The sequence below is a fragment of the Colossoma macropomum genome, unplaced genomic scaffold (genome assembly GCF_904425465.1).
Source record: "Colossoma macropomum unplaced genomic scaffold, Colossoma_macropomum, whole genome shotgun sequence".
NCBI lineage: Eukaryota > Metazoa > Chordata > Actinopteri > Characiformes > Serrasalmidae > Colossoma > Colossoma macropomum.
The window spans coordinates 16,507,187-16,526,228 of record NW_023494784.1 but is presented as its reverse complement, the minus strand read 5'-3'; the positions used below and the strand labels follow the sequence as shown (position 1 = coordinate 16,526,228).

Here is a 19,042-nt window from a genome sequence, read left to right as displayed (position 1 = left end):
TGCAGATCTAAGATCACGTGCTGGAACATAAACGGACAGACATTCTGTGATGTAAGCTGGTGCTAGGTTATTTAGAGCCTTAAAAACTAGTGGCAGAACTTTAAATACAGGAAGCCAGAGCAGTTCCTTCAAAACGGGAGTGATGTAAGCGTTGTACAAGAGGATGAATCATTTTCTTAGGAAGTCCAGTAAGAAGAGCATTACAGTAATGAACTCTGCTTGTAATAAATGCATGAACAAGTTTCTCTGCATCGGGTGATTTTATAAATCTTGTTAAATGTTGATATCTGTGCCTTTTTTATGAGGACATGTAAAAACCAAATTTCAAGTTGAGTGTAGGGATCATGCTCATTTACAAGTCCACCTCTGTACAGGGCCTTCATTGTCTTATTTTGTGTTTTCTGATGCACCACATGATGACAGACGTTTATGCTGGAAATTATCTGGATGATTGTTATTATGCTGGAAAGTGAAATCCTTTTTTATTTCAGCTTTCTGACAGAGGCCAGCAAGTTTTGTACCAAAATATACTGATCTTTGCAGATTCCCATTATCCCTGTCTATCTTGACTAACACTTAACACATCACAAAAAACTGCAATTTCAGTAAGGTTGTGTAGACTTCATATATACACCATATCTGTGTGAGTGGACAAATAAGCTTTGTCAGAATGTATTCAATAACATTATTTTCATTGTGTGAGTTCAAAGGAACTGATCATGAAAATTGTGTGATTTCCGTAGGGTGAGTGTAGTTTCCAGTTTTCACAAACATTCAGTGAGAGCAGCAGCAACTATATATATAGTGTGTGTGTGTGTGTGTGTGTGTGTGTGTGTGTGTACTTATTTATCCATAGGTCTCCAACGATGAAATTCTGTTGAACTGCCCATCATATAAGCTGAATTAAATCTCATGCTGAAATTGTATAAGTGTATAGTATGGTTTCTTAGTGTGACATTTCCTTTGAACTATCAGGTTATTTACAATAGTGATGCACAAACAGCAGCCTAGCTCACTGAACAAGCACTACCTATGTGCCCCTCATCTTTCTTGTTCAGAAATATCTGTAGCAGCAGTTCAAAGCAGAGTGTTATAAGGTTTTGAATTATCTGGTACAGCAGAGCCCAGTGTCCCTAGGGAAATCCCCAAGTGCCAATAGTGTGCTCCTCCAGCTGGACTTTTGAATTGCTACCCTGCTGGACCTCTAATGTCACCCCTCCAAACCATTATTGTGCCACTTCAAAGGTTACATAGTCAATCTGATCACTTCCACCTATATAGAGCTGCTAGATTGCTATGCTGGTATCCGTTTGCCTCCAAATTGCAAGTCCAACATCAATGCAGCAGGTTTTCACTAAGTGTGTGTGTTTTTGTAATGTCATAATCTGTTGTTGTAATCTGTTATGTATTAACCAGAAATTTATTATCATACATTTTGTCAGAACAAAATCTTGTATCTCCGTTTTTGTCACTTTTCTTTTTCTTAAATAGTTTGAAAATGCTAGCTGCCCTTTTCATTGTGTGAAAATTTCATGCTGGATGTTCACTTCTTAACCTCAGTTTCCAAAAACATGTGACAATATGTGAAATGTAAATTAAAACAGAAAGCATGGATCAGTAAATTCTGCATAATCTGTACAAAAACAGTACAAACAAAAACAGTACAAAAAACACATTATTTGATATTTTTAGTTTGTATTTTTGTTTTGTTTTTTTTATTCTTTTTTTTTTTTGTAAAAATAATCTGATTTCAAATTTGATGCCTGTAACTTGTTCCAAAAAGTTAAAACAGAAGCATGTTTATCTCTGTATTACATCACCTTTGCTTTTAACAGCAGTTAATAGTCATTTGGTACTGAAGACACCAGTAAAAAGCAGAAGTTTTGAAAGCAGAATTTTTTTCCACTGTTCTGTTACAAAAGTCTTAAGTTGCAAAAGCACGAAAGGTCTTCTTTGTTGTATTTTTGCGCTTCATAATGTGCCACACATTTTCAATGAAACAGACATGTATACTGCAGACACCATACTCTCTGATTTTGCAGCCTTGCTGTTGTAACACGTGCAGAATCTGATGTCATGTTGAACTAAACATGGATGATCCTGAAAAAGGCATTGTCTGGAAAGCAACAATCCTTTTCTCCTTGAGAAACCTGACATCCATTATTTCCATAAGCAGTCTGAAAGATTAACCACAGTACTCATGTCCACTGTTCATCAGTCCATTTCAGATGAGCTTGAGCCCAGTGAAGTTCGCAGCATTTTTGGATGTCGTTAGCATATGGCTTCTGCTGTGCATCGTTCATTCTTAACTCGCATGTATGGATGTGGTCAAAGTATTCCCAAGTCCATTCAGTGATATCAATCACAGAAGCATGCTGGTTTTTAATGCAGTGCCATGTAAGGGATGAAAGGCAATAGGTGTTCAGTTATGGTTTTCATCTTTGCCCTTTATGCACAGAGATTTCTCCAGATGCTCTGAATAATTTGACGATGAGCATCTTAGAGGGGGAAATACCTAAAATCCTTGTATGGTGGTATTTGTTCTTAAACTGCTGGATTATTTGCGGACAAATTTTTGCCAAAGTGACAAGTTTCAATCCATCCTCTCTCATAAAAAGGACTGGACCTTTTCTAGATGCTTTGTTGTTTTATATTTAAGCATCACTTGTTTGTGAAATGTTCAAAAACATGTTAATGTTTCTAGTCTTAAATTGCCCCTGTCCCAGCCTTTTTGGAACATGTTGCAAGTATCAGTTTCAGAATGAGTGTAAATTCACCAAAAAACAATAGGTTGACAAGGTATTTTTTCCTTGTACTGTTTCAATACAGGTCAAAATGCATTTACAAATCCGTGCTTCCTGGTTTTGCATGTCACATACTACCCTTTTGAAATTGAGGTTCAGAAAGTTTTTTCCTTCTCCTGGAAAGTTACCAGTTTGGAAATATGAGGTTTTGTCTCATTAGCAATGATATGAAATTAAATAACAGGAGTAATCTAATATGTCTGATTCTTTTCAGAATCAAGACCCATCCCTTTTCAAGCGATATACATGTTTGTTCCTTTCAAGTCTTTGGACTGCACAGTGTTTCTGGAGGATGTGCCAATCCACGTGCAAGTGACTGAGGTGGAGCGCTTCACATATACAAGGGTAAAATAAAAAAAAAAACAATCTTAAACTGTATTTTTTTTTTCCACGTGTTTTAAATCTAGTTCATATCAAGTGATGTTTAGTCAATGTCTGTTTCAAGACTCAAAATCCATTTTCATTTTAAAGAAGGATTCATTCTAATGGTAAAAGGGAAAAAATATATATCTCAAATCATGCTTATTAATATTAGTATCTTCAGTTGAAAAAGTTTTTTTTTTCTATGTCTACTAGGCCTACAGAAATAAGTAACTGAATTTGTGTTTTTGAACTACTTCCTTGAAAGGTGTTGAATCCCAACCTGTATACCATCGAGCTGAGCCACGGGAATTTCACATGGAAAATCAAACGACGTTTCAAACACTTCCAAACTCTTCATCAGGAGCTTCTAAAGTTCAAGGCCCTCTTAAAGATCCCACTGCCAAGTCGAATGTAAGTTGTGCTAATTTATTTCACAGACACACACCCAGGAGCGTCTACGCCCAAATACACGTATACATCCACGTCCACATGCATGTGTGTACACACCTGTCTACAGTTGTATGCAAAAATTTGAACACTCCTGGGCAAATTACATATTTTGTTCATTTTCTAAGTGAAAATAATTTAACACATCCTCTACAGGGAACAGACTTAAATATGGCAAATATCTGCAATTTTTAGTGCACAATTTCTGTTTCTTGCTGAGTTTATCATAAGGTACAAAAACATTAATGTATATGTGTGTGTGTGTGGCTTTTATGTATATGTAACTTTTGCACAGGCCACATTGTATGTTTATTTTTTCCCCAATATGTTAAATTCATCAAATAAACAGTAGTTGTTTATCAAAATGTACAGATGTGTTCTCTGTAGTGGACAGGTGTTTATTTTCAGTAAATCAACAAAAAGTAAAAAAAAAAATTGAGCAGGCACATCCAGACTTTGGGATACCACTGTATATTGGAGATGTTTTGTATATGTGACAAAACATCTCCAATGGAATAACCTTACAGGAGAATATAAACACACCATTAACTTAGTGTATTAAATAGTATGGATTACAGAAATTGAAATCCAAGTAATTTTGGAGCATTTCTAGTGGTTCCTTTTGTAATGTAATGTGAAGGGCAGTTTTGTTCTGGCAGCAGCGGAATGTAATAATAACCTTAGTAACAAAAGAGAATTACTCTCTCACTTTAAAAAAAAAAAATAGATTTGTAGCTTTTTGTTGGTACTCATAATAATTTTTAGGGATGTGTCAATACCATTTTTTTTTCCAATTGAGTACAAGTACATATTTTTTCGTATTTACTGATACAAAGTCAGATACCATTAGGAATTACCTTTCTAGAATTAAGTATATGTTAGTGAAAATGTGTGCAATGTTCCTTAACAATTAAGTAATTAAAATCTGATTTTAAATGAAGGGCGTTTGTTTCACATCAGAAAAACACTTCTGTACAGCTGTAAGTAAAGTACGTTTCATAGTTTTGGTCCCCACTCCTCATCTATTTATTTCAGCAACAGTCTCTTTAGCACAGTGATCCCAGGAATCATGTCCAAGGCTAATCTGAACAGCTAACTTGTGGAGTTTTATTGCTGAAGTCTTTTGATTGGCTGATTGAGCTCTGGTTGAATGTCTTCTAAAGTCAGACTGTATTGTTCTTTGACACTCACCCTGCAGACAGCTCTGTCTGTGGACAACTATTCATCAAGCTGTTTTGTTTAAAATAACATGCTGCGCACCAAGTACTGAGCAAACATGCTGAAAACTGTGCTGCAGCAGCTGAGCTAACCACACTGTGCACTGAAATGTGCACGGTAGGACAATATGGTCTCTCTACAGCCTATTTTGCAAAGACAGCTTAAAAAAACAATGTATTCATGTTTATACCTTGTAATTCTATGCAGTCGAACAGTCAGCCTATATGAACTTTGTTAGCAAATATCGACTTTTTCACCTCCTTTCATCTAGTCTGTTTCTCCATCCATATTGGGGAAATGGTAGCGATTGTGGTTGTGTGTTTAAAAATTGGCTAAAATCACACAGTGTAGCCAGAGTGTTTAAAGTGACCCACGACTTTGTGTCTGATCTCCACAGCATCAGCAGCAGTTTACTGTGAACAAACCCTCGTTCACTGCCAGCTTGTCATTTGTTCATCTGCGTGGCAGTATTTCCTGGGCTTACGTCACATAATATCAGCGGGTATCGAATGTTAGTATTGGTGCATTGTTGTGAGTACAAGTAAATGAGTATGGTATCAGACCGATACCAGTATCGGTATGAATGTGTCCCAATTATTATTTTTTTTTTGATCCTAAAAAATGTGTGAATGCATGCATGCACACACACTCCCACACACAAAGTCCTGTGCTGAGAACATGCTCTATCCCGTTGCTTTTTGTATCACTAGATGTTTTCATTTTTCAGCTGGGTGTCCTCAGTTAGTCCCAGATGTTTCCCCTCAGCTTTTTTCCTAAACAGCATGTTCTCAGCTCAACTGCTCCACTAGCATTGATGCCTGTGAGAACACTGCAGTTAAACAAATCAGAGCATGTTTCACTGATGCACAGTATAAAGACTGGTGAAGATAGTAATGTTAAACACTGGCACCTGCTTACATAAATCTTACATAAGAAATATAAATTAGTATTACTTAAATTATTTCCTGTAAACCTAAATGGTCCTAAAGTCAGTGTGAATCAGAAATCAGTTGCTGCAGGAACATATTGACTCAACCAAACATCAGATGCTGTTTAGAGGCAGGAAAAATACACTAGACCTTGATCAAACATTAGGGAGAAACAAGAAATGTTTTTTTAAATGATAATTCAAAAATGATGATTTTGAATGATTGTGTTTTAAATGACCAAGGACCAGAGCTGGGCAGTATAACAATATATATTGTTATTGTGATAAATAATGTGACGACATTTATCACAAATACAATATGCTGTTCTGAACATACCGTGAATACAGTCCGTCCTTGTAGAACACTGACCAACTGCATGTTTCATTTTAAAGAGAGCAAAATTAGTACCATTTTAATGCAACACTGCATGCGCAATATTGAATAAATCATTGTGCTAAAATGTAGCACTGCTAATTTTTTTTATCTCTTCTAACTGTTCAGATATCTGAAAAATGAATATTGTTGCATACCATGTGTCTTGAAAATTGGTTCAAGAATCTGGATATTATATTTTTGCCATATCGCTCACCTCTACCAAGGACTTTTACTAACAAGGTCCATTTTGATATCAGGTTGACATTTTTCTGTTGATCCTCAATGTTTTTAGTAAACGTCTATTGTTGCTATAGAGATGGTTAGCAAACAGGCTGACATTTGTGCCTATACTTGCAGTTAAGCTCGATTTGCAATATAAAATGTATACGTTGTGCAACAATTTAATTTTAACTGTTTAAATTCTCAGTCTAGAGGTCATCTTCATTGTTCTGTCGTTCATCTTCTGGAAAATCTGAGTTTTTAGAGAATTTATGGGTTTGCTGAGTTACAGTACTATTAGCAACTGTATGTGATGAGCTTAAGGAAGAAATTTGAAAAGGTTTTCTTTTGCTACTCATTCAACACTTACAGGTTCTTTATATTTTCAAAAAGCAAACTTTATTTAAGATGTTTTATGTGGGTCATTTCTCTTTCCCAGTCACTCGGTCAAAAGGAGATCATTTAAAGGCCGCAAGATGTTTCAGGGAGAACACATGCCCACACTGCCCCGCAGACCTGATGCCTTGGTCAAAGAGGAACAGCTAATCAGCAGAAAAGTTAACTTACTTTCTTCTTAAACACTACTCTAATGGGAAAATATCAATGTTCTATCTAATTACCATTGTGATGACATTTGAGTATTTTAATTAACATGTCCTCTGTTTTATCATTTTTCTGTTTTACATGCTTTTTCTTCTTCATTAGATGCAGCTTGAAGACTATCTCAAGAATATTTTGAAAAGATTGTTATATAGGAATCATCCTGCAACAGTAAGTGACTAGTACATGGGAACTTTAATGCTGGTAACTGTCCAATAATGATATATTGTCCATTTATTGTGCTGTTAAAGCAAATTAGTATCACAAAATTGCAGCACTTCCCACAGTGTGTTTTGTATAGGCTGCTGAATGATTCTTAAAGTTTTCAAATTGTAATCCCAAGCTGGTCCCCATTTTGGAGAGGGAAGGTTCTAGAGGCGTGCCTGCTGTGTCTTTCATCATTAAAATGGATCCTTCAATATAGCACGCCTTGGCGAAGTGACTCCTCACTTACTGCAGAATATCAGACAGGATTGCACTCTGTCACGTTCATAATTAGCACTTGCCTGAAAGGCTAATTAAAGAGTACCTGTGTCCTCCACCACATCCATATCAATATTCAGCACATATGTTCCTGTCTAGTTATTCAGCCTGACCAGTGCTGAACATATCACAAAATTTTTACCAAAATCCCTACTTTTCAATTTAAAAAGACTACCTAACTGAAATATTGATAAGCGTATTTATAATAAAACAGAAGTGTTCAGCATATTCAAATGCATTTGCCTTAGAGCTACTTTATAGCTTTCAAATGCTAATGAACTCCATTTTGTGTTTAATTTTGATTTCAGCTTGAATTCTTAGAAGTGAGTCAAATATCGTTTATCCAGGAGCTTGGACCAAAGGGCATGTAAGAACGCACCAAGATGTACTTACTAAAAGAGATTATGCAGAATTTTCATTATCATTTTTACAATAATATTCTTGTTCAGTATTACTCTGTGTTCACTAGTAGGGTGAATATTGCTAAAGTGAGACACTCGGAAACATTACATTGTTAGGCAGTCTTTAACATGATCATGGCGTATAATCTAACCTGATGCTTTATAAAAGCCTAAAATCTCCTTTAGGCTAAAAGCAAAAATCAAGAAATACAAAACACAGATGGAATGAACCGTCATAGAACCTCTGTTAGTGGGTCACTAATTTTTTCAATTTTCAAAGTAAAAATGAAATGGATAGGGCTGATACTTTAATGAACACACTTTTAATTATTTTACTTTGCTTGTTACATGCATTTAAATTGTTTATAACTGATATCTAGGTGTCTGTTTTGAATCCAAAATTGTCAAGCTTGCTTTGTAGTTTTTGAGAAGCCAAGCAAGTTATATGTCTCTGAAAAATCAAACATAGGCCTCTGGATCTCATTTTGATGGTGTGGAAATCCTTTATTTGCCAGTAGTTACTGTGAATAATTGTAACCATTATTTTTGACATGTAAATAAGTAACAGAGACAACAAAAAGGTCCCCTTAAAATGACTTGTGGCTGTCTTAGTTTAACAGTAATGTCTTCTCCCACCTTATCGATATGCCAGTATGGTGAATTGGAACAGTAGAAAAATTGCTTACAATAAAAACATTAAAAATGGTGCACTTCTGTATCCCGTGTAAGATATACAACTTTTAATTCGTTTTGTTTATTCTCTTTTCATTAAATTCTGTGTTCCTGGTTTAGAAAAGGAAAAGCTACTCTCCTGGCCATGACAGCACAAACATGACAGCACGACCTCTCAATTCTTTACTTTCAAAGGAGGAACTCCAGTAAGACGTGGTTTTTGATCACTGAAATATATACACATACATGAAAATACTGGGGGTCCCACTTTACCCACTGTGCCACTTTATCAATATTCACTAGCGATCAAACAATTAAATATTTTTCATCCGTCTGATGAAGCCCTAATTATTAGTCCTTAACATGTTTTTGGTTACATGCCCTACACACCAATTTATATTCATTTCCTTTTTAAAAAGTGAAGGTTTTATCCTGAAAAAATCTGGAGGAAACACGTTTCCAGTCTGTTACTGGTGTGGATCCAACAGTGTGTGTTATCGCTGGTCGAAAAGGTAAGATCTGCTCTCTCATCATATTTATCTTTTTTGTTTCTTTATTCAGGTACATTTCATTGCCATGAGGATGAGCAAAATGGTTATCTGTCAAATCATGTTACACGGCCCCTTTTTTGTTGTTGTTCCAAACCACACCCTTGAAAGAGAGAAAAGCCGATACCTCTTTTTTTTGTGAGAAACAGCTCAGGCTGACAGGCTTACAGTCATCAATGTGACCTTCAGTCTTTATTCCTCTCACAAGTGCCGCAGCACAGAACAGAGCTGCCCCTGAAATGAGTAGGACAGAATAACACATGCTCGTGTTGAACTATTCCTCCTCTGTGGAGAAACACTGTTTTTATTTCAGTTTTACAGGCAGCTAGTGTTACGCTTGCAAAATTCACACAGCTCGTAAAAGCAAACAGTGAAGCTAAGCTCCGATTGAATTTTGCTCCTCAGATTGCGGCCCTAGCTGGGCACTTGGGTCGTGCCGTGTCTTTTGTTGCGGCCGTTTACTTATTTTTGCTTATTATGGCTGTTTTCCTATGGTGGCTGGATCAGCTCTCTCCATGTCTCAGCTCTCATCGGGCGCCCGCTTCATGTTTCAGATGGCTGGTGGTGAAAGACTCCTTTGTTCTCTACATGAGGCCCGAGGATGGCCAAGTAGGGACGGTGATTCTCTACGATAAGGGCTTCCACATCAAAATAGGGACCCAAGAGACTGGAGTCAGGCATGGAGTGACAATTGAGAATCTTTGCAGGCAGGTCATCCCGCTCTTTTAATCCATTTTTGTCCATATCTGAAATGTTTAATTTTCTTTGGCCTATTTGAGTCTACCTAAGCATAAATCAAAAGAAATTTTTTATCATCCACAAGGTCATGAACATTAGCAAAATGGGCATTTTTAGTTGCTCATCCTTTTGATCAAAAATTATCAAAAATTGAACCTTTATTTGAAGTACAATGACTGAAATAAATAATTTAAATCACATCATGAAATAAATATTTTTCTCAAATTTATGTGTGCCACAGTTGAAGGCACCCCTTCATTTAACACGTTGTGCAGCCTTCCTTGGCAAACATAACAGCTCTGAGTCTTCTCCTGTAAAGCTTAATGAGACTGGAGAGCACATGGCAAGGGGTCTGATGCCGTTCCTCCATATAGAATCTCTCCAGATCCTTCAGATTCCAAGGTCCATCTCCTCTTTAGTTCATGCAACATGTTGTGGCAAAACCTTGATTCTGTAGTCAGTGAACCATTTTGTTGTTGACTTTGGATCATTGTCCTGCTGGAAGATCCAATCACAGCCCAGAAAAAGATTCTTGGCTGAGGCAGTCAGGTTTTGATTTAATGTCTGCTGGTTTTTGGAGTCCATGATACCATGCATTCGAACAAGTTGTCCAGTTCCTTTGGAGTCAAAACAGCCACAACATCATGGGTCCAGCATCGTGGTAGAACAGTGGGCTACTAAAAGTTCCGGTAACGTCTGGCTAACTGTAGGTGCTTGAGTTTGTTTTTTCTTGACAGCAGAGGCTTTCTTCTGACCACCCTTCTAAACAACTTACGGTTGTGTTGTTCTGACTCCAAGACCTAAGTAATGTCTGCAGTTCCCCAGCTGTGATCCTTGGAGATTGATCGTCCTCTTGAACCGTCCTTCTCACTGTATGTGGCATCAGTATAGACCTATGTGCTCTTGTCGGCAGATTCTTAATACTTCCAGTTGCTTTAAAGTTCTTAATTATTGCCCTGACACTAGGGCATGTTCAACTCTTGAGCTATTTTCTTGTAGCCATTTCCTGATTTGTGCAGCTCAACAACCTTTTGTCGCACATGATTGCTGTATTCTCTGGTCTTTTTCGTAGTGGTGGATACGGGGATTTGGAATATTATCTCATATTTATACCCCAGTGAAACAGGAAGTCATGGCTGACTATTTAAGTGTTCATAATTGCTCAGGTGAATTTTAAGACATAAAATATGAATGGGAATGTACTTCAGTTTGATTTCACTCATAAGAATGACAGGGTTGCTAACAATTATGACACAAAGAGATTTGAGAAAAATAATATATTGGAAAAAAAATTGTAAAATGTAATTAATAGAAAAAAAGACACCCCCACATCTATTACTACAACCCCAATTCCAAAAAAGTTGGGACGCTGTGTAAAGTGTAAATAAATGTAAATAAAAACAATGCAATGATTTGCAAATCTTATAGAACCATATTTTTTATTCACAATAGAACATAGAACACACATCAGATATTGAAAGTGAGCCATTTCATGAAAAACATTAACTCATTTAGAACTTGATGGCAGCAATGCATCTCAAAAAAGTTGGGACAGGGGCAACAAAAGGCTGGAAAAGTTGTGTAATGTTAAAAAACGCACCTGGTGCTTAATCGCCAGCAGGTCAGTAACATGATTGGGTATAAAAAGAGCATCCCAGAGAGGCTGAGTCTTTCAGAAGTAAAGATGGGGAGGAGTTCACCACTTTGTGAAAGACTGCAGGATAAAATAGTGCAAGAATTCAAGAACAATGTTTCTCAATGTAAAATAGAAAACTTATGCTTTTCATCGTCTACAGCACATAATATCATTAAAAGATTCAGAGAATCTGGAGAAATCTCTGTATGCAAGGGACAAAGTCTAAAACTAATATTGGCTAGCTTAGATCTTTGGGTCCTCATGCGGCACACTGCCACATAGCATGATTCTGTAGCGGAAATCACTGCATGGGCTCAGGAACACTTCCAGAAATCGCTGTCTATGAAAACTGTTCGCTGTACAATCCACAAATGCAAGTTAAAGCTGTATCATGCAAAGAAGATGCCATATATCAACACAATCCAGAAACGCTGCTGTCTTCTCTGGGCCAAAGCTCATTTAAAATGGACTGAGGAGATGTGGAAAAGTGTCGTGTTCTGATGAATCAAATTTTGAATTTCTTTGTGGAAATCATGGACACTGTGTCCTCTGGGCTAAAGACCCCTCAGCTTGTTATTAGCACACAGTTGAAAAGCCGGCACCCATGATGGTATGGGGTGCATTAGTGCACATGGTATGGGTTTCTTGAACATCTGTGAAGGCACCATTGATGCTGAACGAAATACACGGGCTTTGGCAACATATGCTGCCATCCAGACAGCATCTCTTTCAGGGAAGGTCTTGCATATTTCAGCAAGAGAATGCTAAACCACACACTGCATCCATCACAACAGCATGGCTTCGCAGAAGAAGAGTCCGGGTGCTGAACTGGCCTGCCTGCAGTCCGGACCTTTCACCAACAGAAAACCTTCATCATGAAATGAAAAATCCAGCAAAGAAGACCCAGGACTGTTGAGCAGCTAGAATCCTACATCAGACAAGAATGGGACAACATTCCTGTTTACAGAAGAGGGGATGCTACACACTGGTAGACATGGCCCTGTCCCAACTTTTTGGAGATACGTTGCTGCCATCAAGTTCTAAATGAGTTAATGTTTTTCATGAAATGCAAAAATGTCTCGCTTTCAACATCTGATATGTGTTCTATGTTCTATTGTGAATAAAATATGGGTCTATGAGATTTGCAATTCATTGCATTGTTTTTTTTTAATTTACATTTTATTTACATTTTACACAGTGTCGTAACTTTTTTGGAATTAAGGTTGTACTTAAAATGCCTACAATTAGAATCAGGAGCGTCACATCAGCTGCAAGTGATTAGAACATTGTTAGAGAGGATTTTGAAGGAACCTGTCTTATTTGAACCTCAGACATTTAATTTTGTTCGCTCTTGATTGTTAAAATGAGTTGTATCATCATGGCAAGATCCCAATCGCGGTCTCTGAGGCCTTCAGAAAGAAGGTTGTAGATGCATTAAGTCTGGGATTTAAAAAGATCTGAAAACAAGAAGAAATCAGCTACTGTCCAGAAAATAATTCACAAGTGGAGAACATTCAACTGCCAACATGGCCAGGTCAGGCCACCTGAGCAAGGTTAGCCCAAGAGCAGACCCCAAGATGAGTAAAGAAGTCTCCAACAATCCTAAAATGTCATCACAGGACCTACAGGTAGCTTTTGCCACAGTTGATGTCAAAGTACATGCATGAACCATCAGAAAGAGACTGCACAAATTTGATTTTCAGGGGAAAATCAAATCTGCTGTCCAAAAAAACAAAAAAAAAAAACATCCGGGCAAGACAAAAGTTTGCCAGAGAACACTAAGACAAAGACCAAGATTTCTGGAACAATGTCCTTTGGACAGATAAATCTAAAGAATTATTTGGGCACAGTAACAGGAGACATATTTTCGCACAAAACCAAACACAGCATTTAAGCACAAGAAGCTTATACCAATCAGGAAGCATGTAGGTCGAAATGTCATGGTTTGGGGCTGCTTTGCTGCAGCAGGGCCTGGCAAGCTCTCCATCATAAAATCCACTATGAATTCTTTATTTTATCAGAGGGCGCTTGAGGAAAATGTGAGACCATGTGTCCAAAAACTGAAACTATAGCTGAGGCGGACGTGGACCATGCAATATGACAATGACCCAGAACATTCAAGTAAATCCAGCAAGGAATGACTCAAAAGAAAGAAATGAAAAGTTCTGGAATTAACAAGTCAAATCTCAATCCTCTTGAGATGTGGGGTGACTTGAAACGGACTGTACATGCAAGGTGGTTAATGCAATTACATCACCCTTATCTATAGATATTGTTTGAAATATCAAATATTGATATGTCCATATAAGATTAAGATATATATATGCAATTAGCATATATAAGCATAAAGACTTTAAGACATGAAATGTTTACACAAACCAAGGCTTTTTCAAATACTATAAAGTATCCTCCCGCATAATTATAAAAAAAAAATTGTGTTAAGACTGAGGTCAACTGATTAAATAAGTAGGATCAGCTGTTCTACTGCTTGCAGTGAAAACTTGCAGCTATACCAGCCCTTTGTGGACAAGATTAGTGACCCCTGGTCTGATCTGTGCAAAAGCTGTCATGGATCTGCTTTTGATTTTTAGGGCTTGAAGAATGCTAAATGAAGTTAATTATTTATGTCTGCAAACATCCAGAAGGGGGAGCTCTTGCTGATTCGCTTATTGATAAAATGGCAAAAATGAACACTACCTTAAAGTCTTTTCACCATCATTTTTCAGTAAAACCACCCCAAACTAATATTTCAGTTTGCAGAAAAACTGTTTGTATAAAGACCAATAACTTATGCCATTAATGCCTGTTGTGACTAACTAAGGTTGACTACAGGTAGACACTGCACCTCTGCCACAAACTGCCAAATCACACTGCTGTTATCAGTGATTAGATCTGCGTTTGGCTTTGGAATCTGAATTTGGTTTGATTGAGCATTTTACTCTTGAGTTTGGCTGAGCAGGCTGCCCAGCCTATATAATTTTTGGGGAAACACTGAACAAATGAAAATGTATATTATAACTTGCAACTCAATTCTACAATATGTAATCTTTTTTTTTATTTTATATACATTAATGTATTTTGAGATTTGTTTATTTAATTTCAGCATATATTTTCTAAATTGACAAATGAAAATAATAATTGCAAAAGAAAATTGTCTAATAATAGTAAGTACACCTCCTCAGAGAACACACGTCTGTCCATTTTAATGCACAATTAAACTAAAATTTGCAGAGAAATGCCATATTTCACTTTGTTCTTTGTGGAGGATGTGTTAACTTGTTTACACTTAGAAAATCATGTAATTTGGTCTTGGGTGTCCAAACTTCTGTGTATGGCTGTATGTATTAATTAAATACATTGAATTTATATTAGCCATTTAACTGCCTTTGCATCCATTTCATCAGTACTTCGTTCTTTATTGCAGGGCACTTACCATTAAGTGTTCAACGTATAGGCAGGCTCGCTGGTGGGGGCACTCCATTGATGATTTTGCCCAGAGGTTTGGGCAGGACTTTTTGAGAGAAAATCGGCATGGCTCTTTCGCCCCTGTCAGAGAAAACACAACGGCACAGTGGTGAGAAGCAATGAAATACAGAGCAGTAATCTTTTACTATATAATACACTATGTTTAAACTTTTGTTGTGTATTATGATATTCTACACTCACTCAACTGAAGTACGTGATCCAGAGTGAAAATTACTCACTTTGTTTTCATAAAACTTGAACATTTCACATCTTTTGAATCACTTCTACCTAGGCTGTTCAGTCACCAATACATTTTATTTTTTAGGAGTTCCATTTAACATGCCTTTCCTGTTCTCTCCTGTCTGGATGTGAACAGTACTTCCTTGTACAATTACTGTATAAGAAATATCTGTGAGGCACCCTGGTACTGCTTTTAAATGAACCGTCCTGTGCCTCTTTTGAAGGTTTGTCAACGCAGCTGGGTACTTTGATGCCATAGCTGATGCCCTGGAAGGTGCAAAGGAGGAAATCTTCATCACAGCCTGGTGGTACAGATTAGACTCAGCATCAATCATTCCTCTTGTGCCTAGGTTTGACGACGCTGTGAGCACTTATTTCACACCCCTTGATGTAGTAGAGGAACATGCGGGACTCGTTTTTGCACACCATAGCATGCATGCTTGTTCCCCAGAATCAAATCTCATTCCACCTGGGGATATTTGTTATGAACATTTTTGACAATGTGCGAATGTCTCCCTTTCTGGATAAAACTCAGTAAGATTTGGTTGCTCACAAAACTCTCCCCAGTATTTTTAGGTTTAGACTGCTTTAAAACCCTCTGGGATTTTATGAAATTTGAATGCATTGTTAATGTAATCACATTAGCACTAATTTTATTTCTTGCATCCTGGAGCGAATTTAAAGTGAGTTCATTTAAGGTAGTGCTGCAGTGGTATTGTATTCATATTTCTCTTGTGGTCTTTAGGCTGAGTCCAGAGATCTTCCTCAGAAGACCAGTGGTGGATGGGAACACGTGGAGATTAGACCATGTTTTAAAACGAAAAGCGGTGAGTATGTTCATCAGCTTGCAGTTTATAAAATAGAATAATACATGAATTTGGAAGTGAATATTACTTTTCAGCTGCTACATAGTACACTGCATACGCGTTGCATAACTCTATGAAGTCGTATTTTGCAGTTTTGACCAATGGATAAATGCTTACATCAGATTGCTAGTGACCTTGTTTTCATTGCATTGCATTCAACAAATGCCCTTTGTGGATGTGTCTGTTAATTAGCAATGTAGGTGACCTTAGTGATTGATACCTGCTGGTCAGAAAGCTGAAGTGCGCCATTATTTGGCTCAAAATAGCCTACTACATACTGCACACATTGCACACATGCACTGATTCTGCCCAGAAAGTAGTATGTGCAGTGCGAATTTCACCAATATGCCAAAGATTTCCGGATGACATACTGCTCTGGCCAAATTTACCAGTACACAGCCAGAGCTATCTCCGTGATATACCACTGACATAACTGCCTGGTTTGCTTTTTCCAAAGCTGATATTTTTTTTTTAATTTTTGTGGGTTTGGAGATGGGTAGAAGACAAACCCCTTCACTCTGTCATGGAATCATTTAAAACTCAGCAGGCACATTTCTTGACCAAAATATATCCAACTGAAAAGAGCTGAAAAGCGGCTAGCAGCAGTTCCTGTGCTATCCAGTGATTGGATAGCTTGACTCAGTCTTGGATGTTGGCTGTCTAGTCATGCCCCTGCCCTGTAGTATGGCTGTGTCATATGCTGGATACTGTACTGTACACAACTATGAAGAGTAGCACACAGTGTACAGTATTTTCTAATGCAGTATGTAGTACAGTAGTGTGCCATTTCAAACATAGCCTTTATTTGAGTGACTGCACCCTGATGCAATGGCTACTACATGTTGGTAGCTTTCTCTCTTCTGCCCTGTCTTTTTTAACATTTTTACAAGGATGTGACCTGGAAATAAAGACAGTTTTAATGTTTAGTCATGGTACAGTGAACTTTGAAAATGTATGAATAGTTCAACAGTGTCATGGCTGTGTTAGAGGTAAGAAAGTAACACATTGCAATAAAGTACCGGTAACAAAGTAGTGTACATTACGCTTAGTAACTTCATAAAGTATTTGTTACTTGCATTACTCATATGTCTCTTACAGAGCAATATTTCCCACAGTGCATTTAAATCGTAAATTTACTCTCTATATAGATTATTTACACCTGTTCTTGAATGTAATTTGCGTGGGCATGTGCTACCTGCAAAAGCTGGCTGTGTGATTTTGATTGTGAATGTGAGCAGTGCGAGCACAGGAAGCACCGAGCAATCTGTCAAAGCATCTAACCGTGCTAATGTAAAACTGATGGATAAAGATCCTGGTGTTGTAGAAAAGCAAGACCCAACCTCACCTGACAAGCCAAGACTTTATTTTCATTCAGGAACAGAATTTATATTTTATTTGTAAAGATTTTATTTTGGGTTCCTAAAAGCTGCTTATAATTGCAATAAAACATAACCAGTTATGTCTTGTTCAAAGTCAGGGATAGTGACAGACTTTTTAGATGACGTTTTCTCTAATTGGCTGTTGCTTTCTAAATGACTTACTAATAAATAATTACTGGTACAGATTTGTATGGGTTAAAGTACTTTTTCCTAGTCAGTAACAAGTAATCCATTAAAATTCAAGATTAATTTGTAATGAATTACTTTTGAATAGCTACCCCAACAGTGGATGCAAGTTGCTGTGTTATGAAGTTTGTGTGCACTTAAACCACATGGACAAGGTTAAAGCAAAAGCACTGACTTGTTTCTGATCGTCACCCCAGGAACAAGGCGTAAAGATCTGTGTCTTACTCTACAAAGAGGTTGAAGTCATCTTGGGCCTTAACAGCGAATACACTAAGAAGACTCTGATGGGCCTTCACTCCAACATCATGGTGAGTCCTGCAGTATGTCAGATGTTCCTAAAAGCTGGCTGCTCTCCTCCACTGACAGTGATACAGAGGGGAGCTGTCCCTCTGCATCAGCCTTACTCCCTCCCCCCTCCACATCACACAGCCGCTCCTGTCCCTCCAAGAACAAAGCCCCTATCAAAACATATCACGCACAGCACTGGATCACCCAGCTTGTTTCTGGCCCCCCGGCCAAAGGGAGGGGCCGGTTACTTAGATCATATTTGGGTTTTGCCAAATCCTCTCTAGCAGAAAGAAGGGAGATCACTCTGTTTTGAACCCTACACATCGTGTCTGGAGGTGGTCAGGTTGTTCCTTGCTGGTTGTCTGGGTAAGAGCCTGAGGCTGTAAGTCTGCGTTGGTCTCCTTCGATGTGGAGGAGCCATCTTGGCATTGTATTGTGGCTCTGCAGTGTCCATCACTGCAGCAGGCTCACCCCGGGCTGGGGAGTGATTGACGCACCGTCATATTATCTTATTGGAGTGCTAGTTGAAATTGTGCAGAAGAATGATGCTGGGAAGTGGCTGGGGACCCACACCCTGAGGAGACGGCCAGCACAGCAGCTGGGTGGAGGTATATTCTTGGGCCCTGCTGGTGCACAAGCACCTGCCAGGGGCAGCATCCTCTAGAGGCTCTGCAAAAGCTGGTGGAGGCGCAGCTGTACTTGTTTCTCACATTGGGTGCCACCATCTTGTGAGCCCTGCTATTTTTGGCACAGAGCCAGCTGTATTGCGGACTGAAATTCAATTTGTCCCCCCACCCTTTCTAGAGATCTTTCCAATGTTCCAGTGTACCAATCGGTATCCCCTAAAATCCCACACTAATCATGTTATTTATCCTAAAACACATTTAGTAATTTTAGAAAGGACTATAAATTATTCAGTCATATTACAACTATGAATTAGTCTAATCAGGGGTAGGTTGTAACTAGTTACCTTTATCTACATGTGCTGAAGCAAAATGTTGATGGATTTGTACTTTTGTGATTTGTTTTCAAATACTGATATTTTGTTTATTTGCTTTATCTGTGCTACTTTTTTTTGGTCACACCTCTGAAGATTTATTAATTTATTTCTGACCAGGAGTGCATTTAAAAGAAGATCATAAACATTCTTTATGTCAGCCATGGCAATATGCTTTGGCTTTGAAT

General features: G+C 37.9%; 1 protein-coding gene across 1 annotated transcript in view; it reads left to right on the top strand.

Annotated features, from left to right (window-relative positions):
• The window catches only part of si:ch211-168k14.2 (phospholipase D1), a 51,232-nt gene that overhangs the window by 12,520 nt on the left and 19,670 nt on the right, over nucleotides 1-19,042 (top strand). The window contains exons 4-14 of the mRNA XM_036579275.1: nucleotides 3,019-3,149; nucleotides 3,433-3,578; nucleotides 6,795-6,912; nucleotides 7,061-7,126; nucleotides 7,747-7,805; nucleotides 8,931-9,023; nucleotides 9,614-9,766; nucleotides 14,858-15,007; nucleotides 15,363-15,446; nucleotides 15,884-15,965; nucleotides 17,767-17,877. Coding sequence (XP_036435168.1) covers nucleotides 3,019-3,149; nucleotides 3,433-3,578; nucleotides 6,795-6,912; nucleotides 7,061-7,126; nucleotides 7,747-7,805; nucleotides 8,931-9,023; nucleotides 9,614-9,766; nucleotides 14,858-15,007; nucleotides 15,363-15,446; nucleotides 15,884-15,965; nucleotides 17,767-17,877 — 1,193 coding nt within the window. The remainder of the gene's footprint in view (nucleotides 1-3,018; nucleotides 3,150-3,432; nucleotides 3,579-6,794; nucleotides 6,913-7,060; nucleotides 7,127-7,746; nucleotides 7,806-8,930; nucleotides 9,024-9,613; nucleotides 9,767-14,857; nucleotides 15,008-15,362; nucleotides 15,447-15,883; nucleotides 15,966-17,766; nucleotides 17,878-19,042) is intronic.